Source organism: Corylus avellana, chromosome ca2 (assembly GCF_901000735.1).
Source record: "Corylus avellana chromosome ca2, CavTom2PMs-1.0".
NCBI classification, from domain to species: domain Eukaryota; kingdom Viridiplantae; phylum Streptophyta; class Magnoliopsida; order Fagales; family Betulaceae; genus Corylus; species Corylus avellana.
Genome location: NC_081542.1, coordinates 37,172,178 through 37,184,613, shown reverse-complemented (window position 1 = coordinate 37,184,613; position 12,436 = coordinate 37,172,178). Strand labels below are relative to the sequence as shown.

General features: G+C 33.5%; 3 protein-coding genes across 3 annotated transcripts in view; 2 read left to right on the top strand and 1 right to left on the bottom strand.

The window, feature by feature from the left end:
- Positions 1-1,000, bottom strand: part of LOC132169705 (uncharacterized) — a 1,605-nt gene extending 605 nt beyond the window's left edge. The window contains exon 1 of the mRNA XM_059580692.1: positions 140-1,000. Within this exon, the coding sequence (XP_059436675.1) occupies positions 140-1,000 (861 nt within the window). The remainder of the gene's footprint in view (positions 1-139) is intronic.
- Positions 1,001-2,420: 1,420 nt separating this feature from the next.
- Positions 2,421-3,366, top strand: LOC132172031 (germin-like protein subfamily 1 member 13). The gene is made up of 2 exons (XM_059583455.1): positions 2,421-2,568; positions 2,712-3,366. The coding sequence occupies exons 1-2, from the start codon at positions 2,436-2,438 to the stop codon at positions 3,251-3,253; spliced, it is 675 nt and encodes a 224-aa protein (XP_059439438.1). The 5' UTR covers positions 2,421-2,435; the 3' UTR covers positions 3,254-3,366.
- Positions 3,367-11,110: 7,744 nt separating this feature from the next.
- On the top strand, positions 11,111-12,058 carry LOC132171685 (germin-like protein subfamily 1 member 13). Its single transcript, XM_059583067.1, has 2 exons — positions 11,111-11,290; positions 11,397-12,058. Exons 1-2 carry the CDS (start codon positions 11,164-11,166, stop codon positions 11,942-11,944), a joined length of 675 nt encoding a protein of 224 aa, XP_059439050.1. The 5' UTR covers positions 11,111-11,163; the 3' UTR covers positions 11,945-12,058.
- Positions 12,059-12,436: the final 378 nt, after the last annotated feature.

Below are 12,436 nucleotides of genomic sequence, written 5' to 3'. Positions count from 1 at the left end.
GCTCTTGAAGAGACTCTTGAAGAACCACCTCTCTCGCAGCATTGATAGGGGAATGAGGATTAGATTGAATTATACTAATCTCAGACATTAAAGATTTAATCCTAGACTGAATGTGTCCAAAATGATGCTGATTCCAGACCTTCAATGCACTTTTAGTAGACTTCCACTTCCTGCTTAAAGAGAAAGCTGGAGAGCCTTCCACCTCTTCTAGCCAAGCACCAGCAACAACTGAGTAACTGGATTTATCCCTTGTCCAGAAAGCTTCAAATCTAAAGGGCTTAGGCAGATTTTGATACGACCCAGTGGTAGATAACAAAATCGGACAGTGATCTGAATTGGTGGCAGGAAAGTGATTGATGAGAGCATTGGGAAATAGATGCACCCACTCTTGATTAGCTAAACCTCTATCAAGTCTCTCTCGAATATTAGCCAACCCAGAACGGTGATTACTCCAAGTGAACTTATTGCCTACAAAACCCAGATCAATCAATGCATTCGACTGAACAAAATCCAAAAAATCATTTTGAGAAGAGGAGCCAAAAGCACGGCCTCCACTCTTCTCTGAAGGAGAAAGCACCGAGTTGAAATCACCCAATAACAGCCAAGCCCCACCAAAGGAGTTCCCCAAGTTCGTCAACTCAGACCAAAAAACTGACCGCCTTTCAGCAATATGGGGTGCATAAATAAAGGAGAATAACCAAGGGCAATGAGAGGGATCAGAGAATACCAAACAGGAAATACAACTTCTATCAAGCCTAACAGGCTCAATCTCAATACCATGCTTCCAAGTTACAAAAAGCCCACCTTTTAATCCGACCGGAGGGATTTCTAACCAACCGGAGAAACCCAAATGAAAAAGAGAGGGCTGGAATCTTGCAGAAGCAACTTTAGTCTCCGACAGAAAAATAAGATCAGGTCTATGAGTCCTGATCAACGCCCGTAGAGCACGAATGGTCGGCGCACGAGCTAACCCGCGACTATTCCAGGCCAAGACTTTCATTGAGGTGATGGACCATCAGAAAAAGAAAAACCTTTCACAGGATGATTGCAACCCCCATAATCACACAAACCAGCCATCTCACCCACACGCATCGTAGAAGAAAACAGGAAAATCCAGCTGGCCATACAACAATCCAGAAGAATCTTGGGGAAAAGAATCCCACGGAGGAGTGATTGTAAAGAACCAGAAAGCCAAGAAGAAAACCAGATAGAATACCAAAACAGCGAAAAACAGAGCTACAAAGAGAAGGTTTAGAGACTAGGTAACAAGAGAGAAACCCAAAAATTAATCTCACAATAAGATGGATAAGCCTCACTAGGAGGTGGTTATGCCTCACAAGGAGGTGGTTATGCCTCACAAGGAGGTGGAGGAACGCCGGAGCAGAAGCTAGGGCGTGGCTGTTTAGTGTCGGCATAATGACATGCTACTTGCCAGCATGAAAAAATGATTATATGTGCAATTTCAACCAAAAAAAAAGAAAGAAAGAAAAAAAAAAAAATAGGCTTCTTAATTAATTACTAGAAAATTTCTGAATAAAAACGTAAATGATAATTTTTTTTTTTTTTTTGAGATAATAAATGATAATTATGATATCTGTAAGAATCCACAGATCCCTTTGAGTCCAAGCATTCTTGATTTCAGATACAAGGAATTTTGATTCATTTTCTTTATTATGTATGAGAATATGTAACGTACGCCTTGTACAAATATATATTAGACTCCCTCCCAAGTACTCTCAACTACAAATATATATTAGAATTTGTTATGCAGAAGTCATTGCTTGAACTTTTCAAATACATTTTATTTTTTCAATTGGGACATCGATTACTACTTAAATTAATACACAATGATTTATATATTTTATGTTGTTCTCTTTTTTTTATTTTTATTAATATTATTTTGATGACTTAAGTTAATTTTCATAAACAAAACCGTCTCATTTGACATCTTCAGCAATCTACATTAATTTTGAGTCGTGGTTCGGTTGTTAGTTGACGAAAGAACCTTTAGAAAAAATGGCAAATTATCGATTATTTGTTACGTTAAGCACAAGAAGAAGTAATCAACGAAGAAGAAAGAAAAGGCATGCACCATTAGAAGAATAAACCAACGTACGGAGGTTAAAAGTCTACAGGCAGGAAGTAGTTGTTGATGAACTTAAAAGAAGAAGTAATCAACGAAGAAGAAAGAAAAGGCATGCACCATTAGAAGAATAAACCAACGTACGGAGGTTAAAAGTCTACAGGCAGGCAGTAGTTGTTGATGAACTTAATTGTCATATGTATATATTAAATCCATAACCACTCAAGACTTGGTGTAGCAGAACCAATATTGACCATTTCCATATATATAGCGATCGATTATCTATAAATAGACATGTTTCCCATGCAATATTTCTCACCCATCACCATTACAACACAGAGCTTAAGTAGATATGGCGAAAGGAGTCTATTTCCTTGCATTTGTTGTTCTCTTGTCAACAGCATCCTCCCTTGTCTTTGCTGAGGATCCCAGCCCACTTCAGGACATTTGTGTTGCAATTGATGACCACAAGTCTGAAACTGCTGGTATATATATACTAGATTTTATTCTTTTTTTATTTTTATTTTTTTAATCAAGCTTCTACATATATAATTATGTTCATTACTTTCTGCTTGGTTTCTTACTGATCATGTATGCATGGTATCTTACAATTTATTCTTTCCTGCAGTGTTCGTCAATGGAAAATTCTGCAAGGATTTGAAGTATGCCGAGGCCAAAGATTTCTTTTTCCCTGGGCTCCAAAATCCTGGGAATACAGACAATCGAGTTGGGTCAAATGTCACTGCTGTGAATGTGGACCAAATACCTGGCCTCAACACTCTAGGTATATCTTTGGCTCGTATTGACTTTGCACCATATGGCCAAAATCCTCCCCACACTCACCCTCGTGGTACTGAGATTTTGGTAGTCGTAGAAGGTTCTCTCTTAGTTGGCTTTGTCACATCCAACACCGAGAACCGCCTTTTCACCAAAGTTCTAAACAAGGGAGATGTCTTTGTGTTCCCAATTGGTCTTATTCACTTCCAATTCAATGTGGGACACTCCAATGCTCTAGCCTTTGCTGCTTTGAGTAGCCAGAATGCAGGTGTCATCACGATTGCAGACGCTGTTTTTGGATCTGATCCTCCCATCAATCCTGATGTTCTCGCCAAGGCCTTCCAACTTGACAAGAATATTATTGAAGAGCTTCAGAAAAAGTTCGAATACTAAAATTAGAAAAACTTGTGAAACGGTTATCAACCCTTCATAGCAATATTAAAATAAAAGGTTGCTTATGTAACGCTCTCTAAGTGGAGTTGGAGTATAAAATAATGTTGACGTTATTGAGGCTTTTTCTCTCTCTCTCTCTCTCTATATATATATCCCAAACAAACACATGATATATAAGGAGCATATCCGCCATCTTTGAGCTCATGACCATTGGTTAAAATTTTTGTTATGAGTCTTTCATTTTCTCTTCTCAAAATAAAAATATTAGCAAATAATCAAACATAAAACATTTTTCAAAACACAAAAATATTTTCATTTTTATGTCACTTCAAAACGTTTTTTTAAACTAAAAAACAAAAAAATTCTCCCAAAATACATTAACAAATAAATCGCATCAAGGAAAATGATATTATACACCAATACGAACCCGCAGTTCCACATTATGTTTCAATGTGGAAAATAATTGTCGCCATTCTTTTTCAATAAACTGTCAAATGAGAATCCAATCTTTGGTTCCATGTATCGTTGAACCATAGAAAAAATATACAAATTGAGTCCTAGTTTACATCAACGAGTGAATAAATTCATAGAAAGCATATATCATGAATTCTAGGAAAACCCATCCCCATATATCATGAAGAATGATTCTTACGTTTTAATATGTACACAAATATTCAAAATGGTAAAATTCTGTAATCAAGATGGACCATGGGCCTCATCAAGAATTTCTAAAATTTTGATATATAATATCTACGCTAATGTCATCTTCTCAAATCTTAAAAAATGGATGGGGCTAAATTTATTTATTATTTATTTTTGAGATGTGTTCGATGTGTCTTGCACGACTTTTGACCATATTTTTTGTAAATCTATCATTAGATATGTGAGACCTACATATGGCTGTTATAAATTTAATGGTAAATTTGCACATTTTTTGTACAGAAATTGACAAAAAAAAAAGTGTAAGAGAACGAAAACAAACTTCTCTTTCTTTTAAAAAACTTAGCTCCATAGCAGGAGATAATTATGCCCTATACATAACCATAAATCTAAGTAAAAGAAAAATTTATTTACTAGTCTTTATTATATCCAAGATTCATTCGATCTATTGAGATCCACATCATGATGGCAATTGCTCGTTCGGCTACCAAAAAATAAGAATATGATACTCATTTGTTAACGAGTATTGACCATTAACTATTGTATAGTTAATATCTTGTAGCACTAGTGTAAAGTCCTAATTAAATTAATTATGGGAAAATTCACTTTATTCCCCTGAAGTTTCAGGAGTTTTTCAATTTTAATCCCAAGGTTTAAAAATTGGTAATCTACCCCCCAATGTTTCAAAAATTTTGAATTTAAACCTTCCATTAAATTGGACGGAAATGTTTTAAAAACAGCCTGAGGGTAATTATGTAATTTTAGAGATTTCCGTCCAATTTGATGGAAAATAGTAACGAAAGGTTTAAATTGAAAATTTTTGAAACATTACGGGGGTAAATTGCCAATTTTTAAACTTTGAGGTTCAAATTGAAAAATTCCTGAAACTTTAGGGGGGTGAAGTAGATTTTTTCAAATTAATTAACTGGTAATTGACTACATGGTTCGCCTTCTAGTCTTATTCCATGAAGGACAAGACTCAGGGATCTCATCCTTTCCCAAGAGAGTCTGTAAGGGAAGACTTTGACTAAAAGATAGAAATAGTAATAATTTAAAACCATAATTATAATTACTAAAGTGAAACTTAAAGCATCATAGTATAGATAGACTCTTAAGTATCGAGGTCAGAGATCAGTCATCAAAATATAATACAGACCAAATCTAATTGTTCCGAAACAACATCAAAGTCTACATCTCAATCATGTCTTGACGAGTAACTCTACCAGCGTCCAACATGAACCTGAGCCGAACAAGGTCCAAATCCTAAAAAAATTACCCTGATCAAATCCCTTACAACGACTAGATGGTTTCTCGGATGCATCTTCTACTAGACTAACTATAACAACACATATATACATATAGAGGAAAAGGATTACAAGAGTAAGTCCGAAGATTTAGTGAGTAAAAATGCGCATGACGTATACGTCATTAAATGATGAATCCAATTGTTTTATATACGACATGAAGCATTTTATGGTAACAGTTTATCATGGATGCAATATAGATATAATATATGCTTGTAATATGAGAATTATGTAATAGTTTAAACTGTATAGTCTACGTAGGATATTACTCATTCTTAATAGGGTTGGTGATAGGGCTGTAAATAAACCAGTCCGTCCGACAACCTGCTCGATACTCGCTTGGTTAAGCTCAGTTGGAACCCGAGCTCAGTACTGAGAATATGAGAATTATGTAATACTCGCTTAGTTACTCATTCTCAATAAGTTGTATGCTGCACGTGCTGGCGCATACAACTTACGCCCTGATCAGCGCGCTTCTCTGGTTGCTTCTCCACCTGCATCTCCCACTGACTGCCATTCGTTGTCCTCCACCTTTGCAACCCAGACTTGCCATTGTTTGTAGATGGGTTTTTTTTTAAAACCTGATCTACTTTGCTCAGGTTGATCCACGTTTCTGATAAGCGCTGAATGTTATACATTCAAGCTCCTTAACTCACATATATTAATTCCTTATCATTTTGTTTTATTTTGTATTGTTTTAGTGTTTTTAGGCTTTTAATAAAGATACAAGAAATTCCATTTATTTTGGGCTTAAAGTCTTTCATATTGATTGAACTCAATTCTTTATATTTTTTGTGATTATATGAATGATTGTTATACAACGGTTTTAACTGACACATGATCAATAGGATTTGATAGGCCATGTCTAGGGAAGACGGATTGTACTATACCCTAGTTTAGTGTAATTTAGGTAGACAGTTCGTACCAACCGAAGATGGGTTATACTTATCCCTTTATTGTGTGTAGCCTATTAAGGAATTAGATAATCTATACTTAGGGAAGACGGATCATACCGCATCTTAGTGGTTAGGTGAACAGTCTATGCCAACTGAAGTTGCATTATACTTATTTCTTAATGATGATATTTTCTTGACTACTCGAGTAAGACCATAGTATAAATTTTTCTTATTAATTTATGATTGATCATTGTTATGCAGTTAGTGGTGAAATCAACCCCCTATTCTCTCTCATCACTACTATCTTTACTTTTATGCATTTAATTATAATAAAAAATCAAATCATTCATCTTTTAAATTGAGTTATATTTAATCTTAAAAAGCTTGATAACAGCATCTACGCAGTCCTTAAGGTTTGATACCATCTCTATAGTCCTATCTTACAAGGATTCATCCTATTGTGAGTGGTAATTTTATGATTGATATTTTTGTACATAAAAAGACCACATCAGTATCCACGCTCCAACCCAACATCCTCATTGGCCTGCCATCATCTCATTTTTGTTTCCCTCACCACCTACAGATTCTCACTTGCAAGAGCGTACAACTTACGCCCCGGTAAGCAGGCTTCTCCGGCTCCTTTTCCACCATCTCCACCTACCTCTCCCGCTTTGGCAATGTTACTGGTTGTCGGGTGTTTACTTTTTTTGTTTTTTGTTTTTTTTGCTTTGCTTTGCTTTTGTATTTTTGTTATTTTGTGTAGGTCATAGATCTAGTCTTCTTGCTCTTGTGTTGTACTATTATTCGGTGGAGACTCTATTTTTGGCTTAGATTCAGTGTCCTTTTAGTGCTTGTTTCACTGTTGTGCTTTGCTGTTGTGCTTAAGATATGTCTCTCAATTGTAGTTGTGGTTCTTAAATTCTCTAATCGTAAAATTAGTCATGCTGCCACTACATGTCTCTCGTCTTCTGCTGCTTTTGGTGAAGCCCCTGTTGTGTTGCTAGCATCTAAAGACTGGACTTTCCTTTTTTTCAATTTCATTTGTTAATTGCTTTATTTCTAGTGCATTTTATTGTGCACATTGTTTAGTTAGATTGGCCGCTTTCAACCTTATGTTCCAAAACATTCACAACTGATCTCCCATGTAGCCCATGTATTGAAGCTGTATTGGGAATACAAACACTTTAATTGTTGTTTGGAACTAAAGCGGCAGTTTTACAGAATAATTAGAGGATAAAAATATGATTTATAGCATTAATACTCTTTTCTATAAGGCTACATGATAAAATAAAAGAGTAATGTTATATAATATACTACTATCCCACTATGCTACTATGTTGATGTAGCATTGCTTGTCTTAGTTGTCTACTTTTAGATTAGCTCTTGTTAAAAATTAGATAAAAAAAAAAAAAAAAATCATTGATTTAATATTATTTATTATTATAATATCAAAATTTATTATTGACCGAGCTATTTTGTATGTATGAACACAAAGCATTCATATTCATCAGAGTCGAAGGAAAGAACAAGTCTTCAAAAAATTTCAATTACCTCGTGTGGGTAGTTGTCCGTACGGAATTCATCCTTATTATAATTAAAACAAGATTAAAGTCCACGTACTCCCTCAAACTACCACCTAATTAATAATGTCCTCCAAAACTTTCAATTATGACAATATTCTTTCAAACTACTAAAACATTGTCAATGTCTCCCAAGGTTAGGAAAAAGATAAAAATACCCATACATATTTCTCAATAAGACAAAAATACCCCTATAAATTTTTAAAAGTAAAAATAAAAATTAATTTTTTTAAAAAAAAAAACGAACATTTTAATTTTTTTTTTACTTTTTTAAAAATGATTTTTTCTTAATTTTTTATTTTTTAAAACGAAAATTTTTTATTTTTTATTTTTTTTTAAAACCAAAATTTTTATTTAAAATATTATAAAATAAAAATAAAAAACGAAAATTTTCAATTTTTATAAAAAAAAAAAAATCGAAATTTTTTAATTTTTTTCTTATAAAAAGGATTTATTTATTTTAAATTATTTTCACTTGGTTTTTTGTTTTTTTTTTGTTTTTTGTATAATTTTACTTGGGTATGTAGTTTCATCATTGGGGGACATTGACAATGTGTTAGTAGTTTGGAGGGACATTGTCACAATTGAAAGTTTAAGAAAAACATTGTTAATTAGGTTGTAGTTTGAGGGGTACGTGGACTTTCCCCTTAAAAAAAACAATGACAAGAAAACTTAAACCTAAAAGATAGCAAAAAACAAAAGACTCGAAAAGAACACACACACACATATATATATATATATATATATATAACCCATGAAGATTTATGGTCGGTCGATCCTACATTTGCATTAAATCAAGTCAGGCAAATTTCACGAAGCAAATTGCACTCTATAATGACATGCTACTTAATTTCCTGCAAGAAAAAAATATTTATCTTTGCAATTTCAACCAAAAAAAAAAAAAAAGGCTTCTTAATTAATTAGTAGAAAGTTTCTGAATAAAAACGTAAATGATAATTTTTTTTTTTTTTAAGACAATAAATGATAATTATGATATCTGTAAGAATCCACAGATCCCTTTGAATCCAAGCATTCTTGATTTCAGATACAAGGAATTTTGATTCATTTTCTTTATTATATGTATGAGAATATGTAACGTACGTACGCCATGTACAAATATATATTAGACTCCCTCTCAAGTACTCTCAAGTACAAATATATATTAGAATTTGTTATGCAGAAGTAAGTCATTGCCTGAACTTTTCAAATACATTTTATTTTTTCAACTGGGACACCGATTACTTCTTAAATTAATACACAATGATTTATATATATGTTATGTTGTTCTCTTCTTTTATTCTACTATATATATATTGTTATTATTAATATTATTTTGATGACTTAAGTTAATTTTCATAAACAAAACCGTCTCATTTGACATCTTCAGCATCCTACATATTAATTTTGAGTGGTTCGGTTGTTAATTGACGAAAGAACCATTAGAAAAATGATACGGGGTTGACCCAATTAAAAAATGACAAATTATCGATTATTTGTTAAGTTAAGCACAAGAAGATCGAAGTAATCAACGAAGATGAAAGAAAAGGCATGCATCATTAGAAGAATAAACCAACGTACGGAGGTTAAAAGTCTACATGCATGCAGTAGTTGTTGATGTGATGAACTTAATTGTCATATATATTAAATCCATAACCACTCAAGACTTGGTGTAGCAGAACCAATATTGACCCTTTCCATATATAGCGATCGATTATCTATAAACAGACATGTTTCCCATGCAATATTTCTCACCCATCACCATTAAAAAGTAGGTTTCTAATGGTCGATCCTTCAGCACTTGCATTGACTCAAGAAAGCCACTATTGACCAAGAGAAATATACCAAACCCACCTAATTAAAAATAAAAATAAATTAAAAAAAAAAGAAAAAAAAAAGAGGCCAAACAATTTCTGAATACAAAACGTAAAGGATATCTACAAGAAAAGAAATGCTATGCATGGTTGATTTGTAAGATGAGATTGGCTAAATATGAGAAAAATATTGACCTCTATCATTTCTTATTTTTAAGAGAAATGTGAAGGGTCAATAAGTTCTTTATATTTGATCCATATTTTCTTACAAATTCAATAGATCAATTATTAGATTTGTGGAGTTCATTGTTGACTTATGTGAAGTCCACATAAGTCCATAAATCCAATGATTGATTTGTAAGATGAAATAGGCTAAATATGAAGAAAAAAAATTGACCTATAACATTTCTCTATTTTAAATGTGCATTATCTTACGTGGAAGTGAATCACCATTAAATACTACATATATTTTTATTTATAATTTTATTCAATGATAATTTTTACTACAACATAAAAGAACGAACACTTCAAAATTTGTGTAGTATTTTTTCGTTTAAATCCAAGCAATCTTGATTTCAAATTCCTAAAGAGATAGGCAAGGAAAATGGGCGTATTTTGTTTGGATAAGAATGAATACTTTTCATTAATTTCCACTACCTACTACTATTCCAAGTCTTTATATATGCCACTTCCATTCGTCAATGCATGTCATCAAAACTACGCTCTCTATAATGCATAAGTCATACGTCATTCTATTATTTTCAAATGATAATAAGCCCGATGTGTATGGATTGAATAAGGCTACAAGTCACTTTTATATTCATCTTATATCACTTTGAAAATGATGTGGTTTATAAAATTATCGTTGAGTTTGTGATTCATCATTATTGAATTTTGATCAAATGGTGATTTTAAAAGACACCTCATTCATAGAGTGACACAAAAGTGACTTATAGAATTACTCGTGTGAATTCACTACACCCAGACGAGTAATACTAGAAGTCATCTTTGTATCTCTATTGTGTCACTCAAAAAATAATGTGACTTTCAAAATCATCATTGGCCTGATGATTGATTTTTTTTTTTTTTTTGACATGTCCGCACAAGATGGGAGAGGGGGATTCGAACAAGTGACCTCGAACAAGTGACCTACGTTTCATTAGGCGTGGTCCCAGCCGATTGAGCTACCTCTTGAGGACAGCCTTATGATTGATTATTATTGAATTTTGATGAAATTGTAACTAAGCCACCTCATTTTTAGAATGACATAAAAGTAACTTATAGAATTACACCATCTGGACTCCTACGCATCATCCACGGTTTTAGAGTGGATTTTAATTCGGTGCTTCAATTTGGTTTTTAATTGACCAAATTAATCACCTCTTATAAATATGTTACGGCATTGAAGGAATCAATTAAGAACAAAGAAGAAGCAACCAAAACGAGGTTAAAAAGTCTGCATTAGTTGTTGAAGAAACTTGGTACAATTGTTATATTCAATCCATAACCACTCAAGACTTGGTGTAGCAGGCCCAATCTTGACCCTTTCCGTATATATCGATTATCTATAAATACACATGTTTCCCATTCAATATTTCTAAGTACCTATCCCCAAAGCAATATCATAGAAGAGAAGTAAAGCACAAAGTGTACTTGGATATGATGAAAGGAGTCCATTTCCTTGCAATTGTTGCTCTCTTGTCAATTGCATCCTCCTTTGTCTCTGCCTTCGATCCCAGCCCTCTTCAGGACATTTGTGTTGCAATTGATGACCCCAAGTCTGCAGGTATATATATATATATGTTCATTACTTTCTGCTTAGAAGCATTACTATATATCTTTATTGGTTTCTTAATCTTTTATGCTATCTGGCAATCTATTGCCTCCTGCAGTGTTTGTGAATGGGAAATTCTGCAAGGATTTGAAGGATTCCAATGCCAATGATTTCTTTTTCGAAGGGCTCCAAAATCCTGGAAATACAGATAATAAAGTTGGGTCGAATGTCACTACCGTAAATGTGGACCAAATAAAAGGCCTCAACACTCTAGGCATATCCTTAGTTCGTATTGACTATGCACCATATGGCCAAAACCCCCCCCACATTCACCCTCGTGGCACTGAGATTCTAGTAGTCGTTGAAGGTTCTCTCTTAGTTGGTTTTGTCACATCCAACATGGAGAACCGCCTTTTCACCAAAGTTCTAAACAAGGGAGATGTCTTTGTGTTCCCAATTGGTCTCATTCACTTCCAGTTCAACGTGGGACACTCCAATGCTCTAGCTTTTGCTGCTTTGAGTAGTCAGAATGCAGGTGTCATCACGATTGCGGACGCTGTTTTTGGATCTGATCCTCCCATCAATTATGATGTTCTCGCCAAGGCCTTCCAACTTGACAAGAATATTGTTGAAGAGCTTCAGAAAAAGTTCGAATACGAAAATTAGAAAAACTTGTGAAACGATTATCAACCCTTCATAACAATATTAAAATAAAAGGTTCTTATGTAACGCTCTCTAAGTGGAGTTGGAGTATAAAATAATGTTGACGTTATTCAGTTATTGAGCATCTCTCTCTCTCTCTCTCTCTCTCTCTCTCTCTATATATATATATATATATATATATATATATATCCCAAATAAACACATGATATATAAGGAGCTTATTTCTAATTTTTTAAATATTAACCAATCCGCCATCTTTGAGCTTATGCCCATTGGTTAAAATTTTTGTTATCAGTATTTCATTTTCTCTTCTCAAAATAAAAATATTAGCAAATAATCAAACATAAAACATTTTTCGAAACACTAAAATATTTTCATTTTTATGTCACTTCAAAACGTTTTTTTAAACTCAAAAACAAAAGAATTCTCCCAAAATACATTAACAAATAAATCGCATCAAGGAAAATGATATTATACACCAATACGAACCCGCGG

Bases quoted from the DNA above. Each gene is read 5' to 3' on its own strand.
- LOC132171685 (XM_059583067.1), top strand. From the start codon at position 11,164: ATGATGAAAGGAGTCCATTTCCTTGCAATTGTTGCTCTCTTGTCAATT. The intron at 11,291-11,396 runs GTATATATATAT...TGCCTCCTGCAG, and splicing joins TGATGACCCCAAGTCTGCAG to TGTTTGTGAATGGGAAATTC.
- LOC132172031 (XM_059583455.1), top strand. From the start codon at position 2,436: ATGGCGAAAGGAGTCTATTTCCTTGCATTTGTTGTTCTCTTGTCAACA. The intron at 2,569-2,711 runs GTATATATATAC...TCTTTCCTGCAG, and splicing joins CCACAAGTCTGAAACTGCTG to TGTTCGTCAATGGAAAATTC.